General features: G+C 38.8%; 1 protein-coding gene across 2 annotated transcripts; it reads right to left on the bottom strand.

The window, feature by feature from the left end:
* Positions 1-2,631: 2,631 nt before the first annotated feature.
* Positions 2,632-13,935, bottom strand: penka (proenkephalin a). 2 transcript variants are annotated; one of them, XM_048257006.1, is made up of 3 exons: positions 13,870-13,935; positions 6,340-6,474; positions 2,632-3,683 (listed from the first exon to the last, which is right to left on the bottom strand). In XM_048257006.1, the coding sequence occupies exons 2-3, from the start codon at positions 6,469-6,471 to the stop codon at positions 3,087-3,089; spliced, it is 729 nt and encodes a 242-aa protein (XP_048112963.1). In that variant the 5' UTR covers positions 6,472-6,474; positions 13,870-13,935; the 3' UTR covers positions 2,632-3,086. The 2 variants fall into 2 exon arrangements, with proteins under 2 accessions (XP_048112963.1, XP_048112953.1); XM_048256996.1 differs by lacking the exon at positions 13,870-13,935 and adding an exon at positions 6,856-7,001.
* Positions 13,936-16,062: the final 2,127 nt, after the last annotated feature.

The following is a 16,062-nucleotide window of genomic DNA, read 5'->3' as shown; positions in this document are numbered from 1 at the left end:
TTCCTTATATTTAGGACAGTGTAGGTCATCATCGCATACCCTTCACCATACCAAGAGATTGGCATGGGGTACTTTCCATATGATCATCTCTCAATGAAAATCAAACCTATTAGGCTAACTGAAATAAAACCATGCCAATCTCGAGGTATGGTGAAGGGTATGTGATGATGTGGGGCTATTTTAATTCCAAAGGCCAAGGGAATTTTATCAGGATGCATATTATCTTGGGTCCATGAAATAACTGGCCTTTTAAAATAAAAATCTGCCTGCCTCTATGGGAATTTAACACAGGGGTGCCCATACTTATGCACCCTGTAGGAACATTTATTTATTAACGATACATTATTCATTCACAAAGAAAATCGGTGTCCTTTAAGGTTGGATTTCTACTATTTTTGTTTTTTAATTAAGGCATTAAGATTAATTTCCAAAAGATGATTTTTACTAGCCGTTTTAGTCAACTTTAGCAGGGGTGCCCAAACTTGTTCATGATTGTAATTATGATTTTGTTTTCTACTATGTTTTTAGTATAGGGCAACTAAATTTCTTCTTAGCATTGACTATGCCATTTCATACATATGTCCGCTTGTTGTAAACATTAAAAGTAAATTAATTTAAAACTAAAATATCCTAAAATATAAGTATTCAACCCCAATATGGGATGGGCATTTTTAGACTTTTCTCCCTCGAAATTGCACTGTGCCTACTTCAGAGGCCACTGTTCCCACCTAGTTTGGCCTACCATCAAATGCTTGGTCTCTTTAGAAAGCTGAGATTTTGTCATTTCTTAGGGAACAATCAGAATAGCTATTTCAAGTACTGGCACAGAGGTACAGAGGCTAGAATACTGTTTTATATTTCTGCCGGATAACAAGTACCTCTGAACTGACCACATTTTAGCCCTCTAGGTCACTTGAGATGACTTAGAAACACAACTGAGCCCTGGTCTGTGTGCAAAAGTAGATCAATATAGAATAAAAAAAAAAGAGTGCTTTGGACCATTATTTGCCAAGGTATGCTCATGTGTTTTGTAAAATGCCCTATATATGGAAACTCCCCATATGACTTTTGGGCTCCCAAAATGCATACTGACAATAAAAGGCTTACTGTGTGGCAACCTCTTGGTGTAAAAGCATAATCCTGGTCTCAAATGAAAGGTAACACTCTGAGGTTTCTTGTAGACTATTTTATTTGGATGTATGTCAGGGGTTCTGATATAGAATGACTACACAAAATATGGAATGATTACACAAAAGTCTCTTTTTTTGCATTTTCTTTGTTGCTTCAATGGGTGTGTATAAGATGGACTATACATCTGCACAACTAATATTGGATAAACCAACGTGAATATTCCATTTCAAGGGATTCCTGTAAATATGTCAAGACCCAATATTGCACTGCAGCTGCACTGCAGCTAGAAAGTAGGGAAGCACCAAAAGCGGAGGAGGGGGAGGGGGGCATTTTTTTATCAAATTTAAATGAGACATAGTTTGATTAATCCGACAATGTAAAGGACCATACAAATTGTCCATGAAAAGGGTTGTCATATATGTATTCCCAAAAGTCCAAGCTTTCAAATGGTGCATAATATTACTATGCTACATAACAATATGGTGCATAAAATTGATTTAGAATGTTGGGGGGAGGTGTGGGGGGGGAGGTGTGCCATGGAAGGCACACTGTTCCATAACTGGTTTAAAGGAGACATTCTGTAGTGCATCTGTTTGACCTTTGTGACCTTTTGACTTTGTATTAAGGCTGACGTGTGTAGTTTTTTTCTTTTTTTTTTAGCTTAAATCGTTCAAAAAATACCAAGAAATAGTAACATTTGTAATGTCCAGAACACATAGGCTGTGTCAGCTCACATGTCCATTTCACACTGTATACTTGTTCATCAACCATTGTTCAACATCCACAGAACTATACTTTCAAATACTCAGATGATTCGGCAATGCTAATCTTGAACTTATAGATGATGATTTGAACAACATTCAGAAGTGAGTTTCTTGATTGGTGTGACTCTAATCATTTTAAATGTCAAAATTAATAATGATAAGGTTTTACCCTAAAATAAGATGGCAATCACAGTCTTCTGTTCATCCTCCCAACCAGCCAATCACATAAGTAAAATCCTACAAATAAAATCCTATGAATATCTTGGTGTCCATATTGATTACACCCTGGAATACTCATGTTGACTGGCTCGTCCACACAAGAGACTGTATTTCTTCTGTAGATTGCACCTGAGTCTATCAAAAGAATGTTTTAGCAAGCTTTTCTAGAGAACAACCTTCCCGTGATTTTAACATCAAAACTCATCTGGTCCTGACAATAATGAAAATAATCGTTCAAAAAGAGTTTCATAACCGTCAGTCTATTTTTGACCAGTGTGCTTTGAGACAAGTCGACAGAATCCTCTGTGAGCCCTCCCATTTCCTGTATTCACGGTAGGCCTATGAGCTGTTAAATTCAGGCAGACGATAGAGAGTTTATTTTCGCAAATGAAATAGAAGCTGTGGTCATAGAGGCTTCATCTCGGGTTGGCCTGACAATTACTGCGGCCTTCTGGCCATGTGTTAAAACCTGGCAATAATCACAGTCTTGATTACGATGGCACAAGTACACAAGGTCTATTTATGCACTTGATTTATTGTGCTTCGTCAAATAAACCTTTATTGTGCTTTGTTTGTTGTAATTGTTTTAACTTATCACAAACACAAACAACAGTGTGCAAAAAGCTTTAAAACACTCAAGGAAGGGTAGAAAACAAACAGAATCAAATTGAAATACTGTAAGATCATCATGTTAACCAGTTCATTAACTCATTTCTATATTCAATTCAATTGACTCTAGAATTCAAAGCAATGGTATAAGAAATGTAATTTATGTGCTTGAACTTGTCAACATCACCAGAATTATTTATTAAGAGCAAACAACAAAAAACACCTTATATGAATTATCTACAAGGAATATTGACGCAGCAAAGATAAATCAGAGCAGGGAATGCAAAAAGAGGTACAATACTGGTTCTAAACAGAAAAATAACAGGTAATTTGCAGTCCATTCTTTCACTCAACCGCAGATGCCTAATCCATGAAGCCACCATACCTCTTCTCTATATTAGGAACGCTGGTTTCTGCAGTCTCCTCCAAAAAACGTTTTGCAAATCCACCATGCACCTTATTATCAACTAGCCACTCTGGTCGGCCCACTCTACGCATAAAACCCCCATAGCGCTTTTGCAGATCCCGTACCAAATCTTTATTGCTCTCCTGTGGGTTTCTCATAAAATCATCAAAGTGCTTAGAACCTTCTTCACTATACTGGGCATCCCTGACACCCAAATTCAGGATCTCCCTCAAAGCCTGAAGCTGCCTGACCTCTCCTCCCTCCTGATGGGCTGTTGCGTCCTTCTTCATGAAGCCGCCATAACGTTTGCTCATCAGCTCTGTGGCCTCTCCATCAAAATGAGCTCCGGTGTCATCCCCTGTCTTTTTCATGACGAGGCCACCATAGCGTTTCATAAAGCCACCGTACTTCTTAGTGAGCTGGTGTTGGTGCTCTGCTTCACCCTCACTCCCCTGTAGGCGGAGGGCAGCTGTGCGTTCTTCCTCCGTCAGGACATTTCTACACATGTCCAGGTTCTGGTTGTCTACCCCTCCTTGACATTCTAGTGTGCAGCTCTATGGAATCAACGTAGAAGCCAGAATGACAGGTGAGTAGAATGCACTGTAACAAATCGTTATACATTTTTACAGTAGATATTTATAATATGGTATTGCTTTTAGATATAAAATAGTGTTATTGTAATTTACTATGAATTTGGGTAGGCAGCTGGATAGACAGTTATTTTTCAAGACATATGTAGGGTATACTTATCATAAATGCAATTTTTAATTATACAACATTTTACTGTAACTACTGTATGTACCGTTTATTGTTGTGTAAAGTTACAACAACGAAATGCATTATAGTTACAATATAATGTTTAATATAATAATGAATTACAGTGCCATGTTGTGCATTTACAGTAATATTATTGCTGCAACTACAATTGCAAGTTAATTATTGTAAATTTTACAGTATTTGTTTTAGTATGAAAGGATTTGAAAAACTGTTAAATGATTCCGTGTCTTATGACTATCGTAATGAAATAGTTGCCATAGTATTCTGCATTCCTGTGGTAGTTTTGGAACTTTCGAGTGTTTAAAGACTCATCTTTTCACCTGGCACCATAAGCTCTGGGTTATGTGTTTATGGCTTCTCTACATTTTTTCTCAGTTGCTTTGGTGCATTTATCAGAATTCAAATTCTCAAAATTGCCTGTTCAAACTCCATCATCTTGTGCAAAACATGCAAGCAGTTTCTCTTAATCTTGTACGACAGCAAATGCTTTAGTACATCCAAGCAACTGATTTTGACATTTTCATTTGCTGCTACTGTCATGTTGGTAAAAATGCACTGTACTAGTTCCATGCCGAATAGTCCTTTTCTCCCTTTGCAGGATAAATGGCTTTGTTTTCTTTTTACTGTAACAAGTCTGTCCACAAATTGCAGTACAAACCGTACAGTAAAAACATTGAAACACATCCAGTCTCTTGCAATGAATCCCCACCACAAAATATTGTGTAACTTTAAACAGCTATACCACCAGTGGCGCAAAAAGTGGGTATGCGCTATATGCGGCGCATAGGGGCGCAGCACCGTGGGGGCGACAAAGCGATGGTAAAAAAAATAATAATAATCATAATATATTTGGTATATTCTATATGTAGCTACTGTTGTACGTTTCTAAATGATTTCTGCATTTCCTCAATGTTAAATAACATTTTAGAGGACTAACAGGCTAGAGTAGGCGCCCTATCTTATAATTCCATCATAGAATTTTGACATAGAAAAGGGAGTGGGGGCGCCGTGAGCGCTGAGTGAGCAGGTACGAGTAGTGAGTTTTCGTCTATGGATAAAGATGGATACAGCAAAAAAAAGCTGTCGGGGGCTAAACATACAAAAAGATAGAGGGAAAATGAGATGGCATGCCAAGGGATGCGACAGTAGTTAAATAAGTGGATGGTGAAAAGCAACAGGTAGGATTTAAAGTGTGACGTCTGTGCTTTGAGGCTTGCAAATATTCATGTTAACAGACTAACTAGCGTTTGCTAAGCATATGCTGATTGAAACATAACCTATTCCATTAAGATAGCTAGGTGGCTACCATGCTCATACTGAACTTTTAATGGCAAACTGCAAACAGAAATGTCACGCTAGCAACAACTCATCATGTTTCCATTTCCTAACAATCCAAATATTAATAGCTTAATATTGTGCTGATAATGTGGCAAACAAAGGCTAGAGCTGGATCAGCCTTATCCTTTGTGAACAACAGCTGGCAAAAGGACGTTATGAGAACCGTTTAGACTCTCTTAAAGTGGCAATGCACAATTTAACAATACTTCAATTTTTTATTTTTTTTATTTTTTGGGGGCAATTTGTTGTTGCATACCCTTCAAAAAATGGGTAGCTGCGCCCCTGTATACCACACAATATAAATAATGCTGCCTTCTGGATCTTTCTTTATAAAATACTGATAGTGGCAGTAATAATTTTGCTGTGTGTTTCTGTTAAAAAATATTTCTTTATGAGGATTTTCTTTATGAGGATTTCTTCGCAGAATAAATGTGTTTCCCCTCAAGGTTAGATTTTTCATTGTGAAACTAAGATAAAAAAAATTACTCTTTACCTCTGTTTACTTGTCTTTACAAATGGCGCTTTACTTTACTGGAATGTAGTAGCCAAAGCACATATAGGGCATATGTGGTGTGGCCTACTTGTAATGAAATAACGTTTACACATTTAGTTATTCTTATCATTGGTCAAAAACATCAGCTAAATGCATAGCCTAAATAAATTCAACAAATGAAATATTCTTGGCTATAATTACACTATAGTCAAAATGTTCCAAAGGCACATTATGTTTACTTATCTGATATCATTTTAAAAGGCTAACTAAGAAAACATTGGATAACCTTTTTGCAATTATGTAATCTAATGTAATCTGAAAACTGCTGCCCTGATTAAAAAAACAAAAAAACAATGCAACTGATCTCAGCTGGTATTCTGTCTATAATGGAGTGGAATGGAAATTTCTAAGTGACCCCAAACTTTTGACCGGTACTAGCCATTTGGTAACCTAGTCTACTCACTGTAACTTCAAATGGTGACGTAGGCTACAGCCAAGTTTATAGCCTAGGCCTACTTAACCAACATAATCACCGACATATTCATTAAATAAATTAATAATTCGTTGGAGTTCAACATTTTGGAAGATATGATGTGACTTACCAAACTACTTGCTTTGGTGGTTCCTTCGCGGCGATACATGCAGAGAGCGCAGTCTTTCCTGCATATGCCAACAGCCAGCGCGAGGCATGAACAAACAGCCAATATTCGGAACAAGTTCACAGTCACTGCCATCGGCTGCAAAAAAAAAAAAAGAAAAGAAAAGAAAATGTGTGACTTTTTCGTAGCCTACTAGTTAAAGTAGCCCTCATTCATGTTGTGTTAGCCTATGACATTACCGATGATCTCCACACATTTTGGTTACCCCATACTTACTATTAGTATTAGTAATAGTAGCCTATAACAGTATTAGTAAAAGTAGCCTATAGTTAATATAAAGTACATCGGCTTGATGGTTCAGCACTAAATAGGTTCACATTCAGTCTTAACAAATCTTGGCTAAATCAAACGTTATCCCTCAAGTTCTTGTTACAGTGCGATACAGACAAGTAGCCTAGGCTATGGTGTTCGCAACTAGGCTATCCTGTTGTGTCCATAAACTCCGTTGCATGTCCTTACCGAGTTTCTTCTCGTTGCCAGTTTATCTTCCAAATCTAGGCTGTACAATACCAACCAGCTACAGCTCCTTTTAACCAAAGCCCGGTTAGACTGTCCCTGTCGATTACCCAATGAGACACAGAATGAATACAGCAACACACTGTGATCCTACCTCTTCAGCAATGGATATGGTGCATCAGGAGTAGGGCTTTTAAAACAAGTTATGCATAACGTCACGCTGGGGGAAAACCCTTGCATGAAAGTGACGCACATGATTCCATTAATGAATTCCTGTGTCTCTATTGTCTAAAAAATAGGTAGGCCTATGCTGTAGCGTAGCCTATTTAAACGTTTAAGTATCAGAAACATAATGTTCAAATAGTGTATTTTAAAGTGCATTTCAATTCTAAGGGGAAGTACACTTAATATAACCAAATGGGGTATATTTCATTGATTGTGAGCAAGAATATTTTATTTTAGAAGTTATTATTTCATACTATGATCAGATCTAAGGGCAATAACAGAATGACAACAGTGACTCAGAAGGTATGAGGAGTCGCAGGGACCAGAAGGTTTCTGGTTCAAGCCCAACTCCTCTTTACCCCTGTCGAAGTGTCCTCCTTGAGCAAGACACTGAACCCTAAAATACTACAGGTTGGCACCTTGCATGGCAGCCTCCGCCATGAGTGTGTGTGTGAATGGGTAAATGTGAGGCGTGAAATTGTAAGCAAGCGCTATAAATGCAGTCCATTTACTATATTGTTTAACATAATATCAGTATGTTATTTGAAATCTGGGAATTTTTGATTAGGTTTGATCACACTTTTTTAGTTGCTTATTGATGTTTTAGTATGGACTGTACTCAGTTGTTGAATGACTCCTGTGCCTATACTCGGGCACTGAAGATGAGTCACATTATGGCGCTCTAGTTTTGTTGTTCTTTTACTGTATATAAGTATATATACTCTTTTGATCCCGTGAGGTCTCTGCATTTATCCCAATCCGTGAATTAGTGAAACACACTCTGCACACAGTGAACAGAAGCTCCAAGTTTTGTTGTTCTTTTACTGTATATAAGTATATATACTCTTTTGATCCCGTGAGGTCTCTGCATCGTGAATTAGTGAAACACACTCAGCACACAGTGAACAGAAGCACACACTATCCGGGCTCAGTGAGCTGCCTGCAACAACAGCGGCGCTTGGGGAGCAGTAAGGGGTTAGGTGCCTTGCTCAGGCCATGCACTTCAGCCATGCCTACTGGTCGTGGTTAGAACCAGCAACCCCCCGGTTACAAGTCCGAAGCGCTAACCAGTAGGCCACGGCTGCCCCACAGCTGTAAGTACTGGAAATGTAATTTTGGAAAGGTAACCTGACTCTCGCCAGATGAATTTCGTTGCGCTAAGCTCCGCCTAGCTCCACTCACATCCATCTAGGATCGCTGAGAGTGATTTCATCACCAGATTTTATGGTAGAGCCAATCAGGACGCAGGGCGGTGAGTTTTATAGATGTGACGTAGCGTAGAAGCGACTGTGAGACTGTTCTCAGCGTCACGGGATAGCTTCGATGTGAGTGGTTGAAGTAGCACGTCAATAGATGACGGACAAGTGGCTTATCCAATTATATGCAAGGATTTTGGATAAGGCCCAGCCTTCTGAAACACCACTGCAATGGATCGATCCCAGATGGATGAGTGGAGCTAGGCGGAACGAAATTCATCTGGCTAGAGTCAGGTTATAGGAAGGGTGCTTCAATGCTTCCTTTCAAATCAACTTTAGCATAGGGCAGTTGAGAATCCTTTATGAATGGAGAGGCGATAGTGATGCCCCATAGTTCACTGACTGATGTGGTAAACATTATTGGACTGAATACAGAACAGAGTGACACCTTGTGTTTTTTTGGAAAAACAGGACTGTCAGGCAAAGAATTCCACAATGCGGTTTCCTCCACCAAGAATCAATTTTCAAAATTGTAATAACCTCACCCACTATTTTGTTATGAGGAGGCAATATGAGTAATTTGTATATAGGCAATTAGAGTAATTTGCATTAGTAAGCAACATATAAAGGTTGAATGTAAGTTAAAGGCCCCATAAAGAATTTATTTACCTTAAAACAGTACTCCCACTCTGGAGGTGAGGAACTTTCAAGCCCCACCAGACCCCATCAAATTGGAAACGTTAAAATATTATTTTCACATTTTGGTTCTGGTTTGATTCTCAGTTCCCTGGATCTGATGGTGCTTTAATTTATATGTGGGCCTGTTTATGACTCCTATGTTTATGTGTGCATATATCTCCTGTTTGTCGCGCCCCAGCTGTCATGTCTCCATTCCCCACTAGTGGGGCCCGCCCCACACTTTGAGGAGCACTGCCTTAAAATAATGTTTCCAAAATCATTTTCATGTCAGATAAAGTCTTACCAAGGTGAACAGCTAACTTCTGCCGCACTCTGAGCGGGTCACGTTGCTTCTAATATAGAAAGTTGGCATGCCAGGTTGGAACACTGCTATGCTGTAGGCTGTAGTACAAATAGATATGGGCTATTTGCAGGAATTCGGAGCTCTCTTTCTACAGACTGCTGTCCCCTGCATTCCTTCTATATTGTATTTGAGATAATTATGTTAAATAGTTTGTTACAAAGATGCATATTTATTATATTAACAAGTCACCTTTTCAGAATTGTTGGTAAATCATTCCAAGAACACCGAAACACCGGGGCAGTTGAAACTTAGTGGGCATGTAGCCCCACTAGACCTTGGCAGGACTTGTACAAACACACACACACACAAACACACACACACACACACACACACACACACACACACACACACACACACACACACACAGTTATTACTGTAACTGGCACACAACCATACACATAAACACGGGCAAAGCAAACACACACACAGATATACTCCCACAGAAGCATACACCCACACACACACATACACACAGCAAGTATACCCACATTGGATCCCAAAGCAACTCTGCATAAAGAGTCAGGGACCTGTCCATGTAGCTTTGCTTGGCTCCTTGTAAAGGCGATGAATAATAAGTAAAGGTAGAAAGTAAAGAGGGGGGGAGGGGTACAAATCTGTATGGTCAGGAGTTTAGATGGTGATAATTGTTGACACCAATACCCTTACAACTGATAAAACATATTATTTCACTGCATCTGTAATTACATTGGGAAGTTAATGTAATAACATTTGAACCTTCCCACCAATGTGATAACTTCCTGCAAACGTATTAATTATTATGTTGGTGAGAAATTGGTTTATTATGTTGGCAGTAGGCATCAGTTATTACGTTAGTGGGAAATTATTACGTTGGCAGGATTATTACATTTAAAACGTGCAGATTATTACAATGGTGGTTTATTACGTTGGTGGGTGGGTAGTTATTATTTTGGTTGGTGCTACAGTGCATGAATGCTTGCATGTGTGCATGTGTGTGTGTGTCTCCAGCTTTCGAAGGGGCCAGTGCAGAGGGGGGTGGCCCCCCGCCCCGGAACAAAAAGTGTCTATTTCCTATCAACCTGGTTTCCTGTGCCCAGGTATTTCAGTTTTCCATTTTGCTATACGTGTTCAGATAGATAGATAGATAGATAGATAGATAGATAGATAGATACTTTATTGATCCCCAGGGGAAATTCAAGAATCAAGTTCAAGTTACCTAGTAACCTAAACATTCTTATTACCTAAATGATCCACCTTGGAGGCTAAAACTATCTGTGCTGGTTTTAAACATCAACATATTCCAACAGCTACCCTATTCTAGATTTTAGGCAAATACCTTCAAATCGAGTCAATAGACACCATAGGCTGCCTATGAATAGCTGTTCCAAATTAGAGGTTGCATTATGTTGATTTCATTTGTAATTACTTGTGAAATTAATATACCATTGACATTTTCACTATGCTCAGACCCCAGGTACGCCATGCACTAGACCCGTTACAGTTTGCATACCAGGAGAATACCATCACTTATCTTCTACACAGGACACATTCTCACCTAGACAAGGGGAAAAGTGCTGTGAGAATCATGTTCTTTGATTTCTCAAGTGCTTTTAACACCATCCAACCCCTCAGACTGGGAGACAAGCTCTTGCAGATGGGTGTGGACGCTCACCTGGTAACCTGGATCACAGATTACCTGTCGGAGCGACTACAGATCGTCAGACTGAAGAACTGTCTCTCTGACACTGTGATCAGCAGCACCGGAGCGCCACAGGGAACTGTGCTCTCTCCAGTCCTGTTCACCTTGTACACATCTGATTTCTGCTACAGCACTGAGTCATGCCATATGCAGAAGTTTTCTGACGATACTGCAATTGTGGGGTGTATCAGGAACGGGCAGGAGGAGGAGTATAGGAGCCTGGTGGAAGACTTTGTGCAATGGTGCAAACTCAATCATCTCCAACTCAACCCTTCAAAGACCAAGGAGATGGTGGTGGATTTCCGCAGGTCTAAGCCCACTCTGCTACCAGTCTCCATTGATGGGGTCAATGTCGAGGTGGTAAGCACCTACAAGTACCTGGGTCTCCACCTGGACAATAAACTGGACTGGTCAGCCAACACTGCGCGCACTCTACAAGAAAGGGCAGAGCAGGCTGTACTTCCTGAGGAGGCTGCGCTCCTTCAATGTGTGCAGCAAGCTCCTCAGGATGTTCTACCAGTCTGTTGTTGCCAGCGTCCTCTTCTATGCAGTCGTATGCTGAGGAGGAAGCACAAAGAAGAAGGATGCGGGGCGACTTGACAGGCTGGTAAGGAAAGCTGGCTCTGTAGTGGGAGCTGAACTGGAGTGCATCACTTCAATATCTGACAAAAGGACCCTGAACAAACTGATCAACATCTTGGACAATGAGTGTCATCCACTCCACAGCACTATATAAGCAGAAGAGCCTGATCAGCTGGAGACTTCGCTCACTGCCTTGCACAACAGACAGACTGAGGAAGTCATTCATCCCCGGGCCATTGAACTGTTCAATGCATCACTTATGGGAAGAGGAGAAATAGACTTCTCCGCATAGTCTGTCTGCCTCTTCACCACCTCCATGTCTTGAACTGTCTGTCCACTAGCCACTTTACCATTGTCTTCTGCCTCACTGTTTGCGTACTTTATTAGCACATATGCACAACCCCTCCCTCCATGCCACAGCCGAACTGTGACCACACTTATACCTTTCTTAATATAGTTATTTATATAGACTTTATTCTTGCACTGTTGCACTGTTTGACTTACTCATTTGCACCATCACCATGACACTCATTCACAAAGAGCACCTTACCTTACCTTATGCACAAAGGACCACAGGCTCAGTCCCTGCTTCAGTCATTGCAAGAGCACCTGATTGATTAATCACCCACTATGTGGATACTGTTTTTTAGAATTGATTTAGATTCAGTTTTATTTAGTATAAATTGTATTTTAGTATATTTAGTATATTCTTTATCTTCTACAGTCCTTATTGCTTAGTTGTGTTTTTTATATTTATATATACTTTTAATTAGTGTTTCTGCTGTTAGTGAATGTGTGTGTGTATGTTGTTTGTATGCTACTGTGACCTTGAATTTCCCCTAGGGATCAATAAAGTATCTATCTATCTATCTATCTATTTTGATTAGTTAAAGCTTATTTATTTTATAAGATATTAGTTTGTAGTTGTTGTACCTCAACTCAACTAATGTAGCCAAATTTAGCTGTAAAGTCTGCCCTGCTGGGTTTCACTTTCCATCTTCCACTCCTGCCTCCTTCATGCCTCGTTATATCACGTTATATCATTTCGGGGCCGCACTGAAGTACCTAACCTGAGCCTTAGAAGTTCTCACAAATTGTCATTACAGTAGTGGAATCAATGGGGGAGAAGACTGCAAAGGTTCCACCGTCGAGCCCAAGCAAAAGGTCCCAACACTAGGTCTTGTTTAAGCCACAAGCCACATAGCAGCCTGCCTCTGTAATAATTCCTATGTTTTGTCTTTCATTAATGTAATTAGTAATGGTCATATAGGAAGAAAAGCACATCATCAACACCACTGAGCAATGATAGGGGCGAAATTAAATGATAGCTGTGTGGCAGTTTGCACAAGCAGTTTTTTAATCAGTCCTCATTATTAAATTTCCTTCAGGGTGAGAAAGGTGTTTATATTTCATAGTTACCTATTTTACTCAAACACTGCTTTAATGTGGCATAAGACAGGAGAGGTAATTAAAGCCATCCACATTCTGCATCATATATTGCAGAAGCAACTATTCTGCCAGTCCCAGATAGTCAGATTTCACATAGGGCATATAGAACCACCATTCTACCACCATTCAATGTCATCTTCCAGTATATTGTTGGCATACGTACATGTTAACATTCAGCATTTTATTATGTCATCATAAGACAATGGGGGTGATTGTTGAACAATACAGTATTTCAACAGAATGAAGGTGGCTTGTTTTAAATACAGAATATTTCCTTTTTCAAACATTATAGCTCAATTTATTTGTAAAACTTGGTACATCTGCAACGGTCTCATTTGCTGCACAGAAGCAATTAGAATGCTTATTCAAAATTATGTTTTGGTAGTGTGAACCCTTTGATACATTAATTCAAAGGACAATATTTACATAAATAATGCTGTCAAAATGAGACATAATGCATCTGGTGTTAATAAATATGACTTGTGGAAAACAGGGGTAATTGGTTTATACCACATAAGAACCAACTGTTCAGACACTCTCTTCTCTCACTAGTCAGGAACAGAGTCTTTTATTCTATACCAAAGAGGGCATAATTCTGTGTTGACATGAAGTATTTGCATTTTAGTAATTCTGCATAAAGCATAACAAAAATGTATAACAAAAAAGTTTTGCACTTGCATTGCTGTTGAGTCATCTGTCAAAATAGCATAATGTTTAAAATGAATGAAAAAGACATTGATATCTCAAGTGCATCTCATCTCATCGTATTTTCCTTTTTCATTTCCATTTCCATACACTGTATTTGCAACACAACAAAAACAAGTCATCATCAGAATATTACTTACCAGGCTGTTCTTGAAAGAATAAATTCCACTAATGCTGCCAGGTGTGCTGCTTAAGCCAGCCCTGCATGAAGAGTAAGTTACCAAATGTGACATTTATCCCTCAGCCATTTAAAAACGAAAAATGTCAAAGTTAGTATCTGGAGCACCATGCTGCAATGTTGTGTAATAGGCTATGGATTCAGCAACAACATAGCCTATGGAATATGTTTTGTTTACAATTAGAGAGTATTGATCATGTATTTTTGTTTCCCAGAAGACATTTAAGAGAGTCTTACACTATGACCAATTCAGTTCATGTTTTTTCACACTTCTTGTGGTAGATCCAACTTCAGTGACCTTTCTCTGATTAATGGAGCAAAGCGGACTGTACAACCTTTAATCAAATGGGTAGCCCAACTCTAATTCCTTGACATTTTGGAAGGTTAACTGTCAGTTCTGCATGCAGCGGAGCCGTTGAAAAGATATGTTGGTAATTATGAAAGCCAATAATGAGTCATTAAAAAGTGTATATCTATCTATCTATCCATCTATCTATCTATCTACAACCCTCAAATTGCGTATATATATATATTTATAGAGAGATAGATAGATAGATATAGATAGATAAATAGATAGATAGATAGATAGATAGATAGATAGATAGATAGATAAATAGATATTGTATGTCAATACACATGCCTTTTTGTAAATAACTATTCGTTTAATATAATTTAATTGATAGCGAGAGAGAGAGAGAGAGAAACCACCCATAGAAATATACAGGACAATTCAACATTAGATGTCAATGACTTGAACTTTTGGAAGTGCCATTTCAAGATTGGTAATGAAATAGAAAGTGTATTTGCATATTCTTGTATAAATAGGGATGGGGCAGTAATGACTTCTGTCTGACAAAAGTGTAATTGAATAGCATGTTTTTTTCAGTGTCTGCACTTTGCACTCTGTAAATGAATATGTATGAGAACCACTGCATCATCCATAGTGACAACATTAAAGAAGTTCCTTATAATAAGCCATGGTCAATGACAACCCTGAAATTGTGTATTAATTTTCTTTGAAGACAGGGCATTGATAACTAGTTTCATCAAAGTTTTTCCCTTACTTTTGTAAGAATGGCATTTTAATCGGGAAGAACTTGTAAAAGGGCCCTGGTAATTGCACCTGACAATGAGCACGGGCATAGATAAACGAACTCATGAACTCCAGTTCCAACAATAAAATAGAGTAAAAAAAAAGAATGTCTCAAAGTACATGGTTGATCCATCATTGTCCTTAATCTTCACAATTATTCTTATTCCTCAGGAGACAGCCTGAGTTCAATAAGATCCCTTACCATACATATACCATGAGGCACTAGCATGTACTTTAACATGCCCCCTATGAGGCATTAGCCTTTACTTTAACATGTCCTCTATGACACTCTATGTAGCCTGTATTGTAACATGCCCCCTATGAGGCATTAGCCTTTACTTTAACATGCCCTCTATGACGCTCTATGTAGCCTGTATTTTAACATGTCCCCTATGAGGCTCTATCCTATACTTTAGCATGCCCTCTATGAGGCTCTATCCTATACTTTAGCATGCCCTCTATGACGCTCTATGTAGCATGTATTTTAACATGTCCCCTATGAGGCTCTATCCTATACTTTAGCCTGCCCCCTATGAGGCTCTATGTAGCATGTACTTTGGATGGAGTGAAGATGAGAACTAATAAGAAGTTTTTGTGGAACTCAGAAAATGAAAGTTACCATTCTGTCTGTTTTAAGATATTAGCTAACTACTGCTTTTAGACTCAAATTTGCCACATGCCTGCTGAGTACTAGTTACTGCATATTTGCATATGACTCACGTATATTGCTGCAAGTAGTACATGTCCATCTAAAGAAAATCTCCCAACTTCTCCACATCCTCATACTGCAGCTCCTTGCAAACTGCAAGTCTTATGGACTAATTGGTTGCTCAATTATGGCTGAATCTCAAATTTCCACTTCCAGTACATGTAAATTGTAAAATGTAAATGTTCAAATTTTGTATAACATAGTGTTCTAAAGCCACACAATGTTTTTCTCTATGTGAAATTGGCTTAAGATCCAGAGCAATTCATTATTATACGAGATATACGTAAATACTCAGAGAAAAGGAATTAAAATCAATTTCTTCAAGAAAGTGAAGTGGGTTGAAGTGCATCCTC

This window comes from Alosa alosa, chromosome 1, assembly GCF_017589495.1.
Source record: "Alosa alosa isolate M-15738 ecotype Scorff River chromosome 1, AALO_Geno_1.1, whole genome shotgun sequence".
NCBI lineage: Eukaryota > Metazoa > Chordata > Actinopteri > Clupeiformes > Clupeidae > Alosa > Alosa alosa.
The sequence above is the reverse complement of the archived record's forward strand: the minus strand, read 5'-3'. Positions and strand labels throughout refer to the sequence as shown.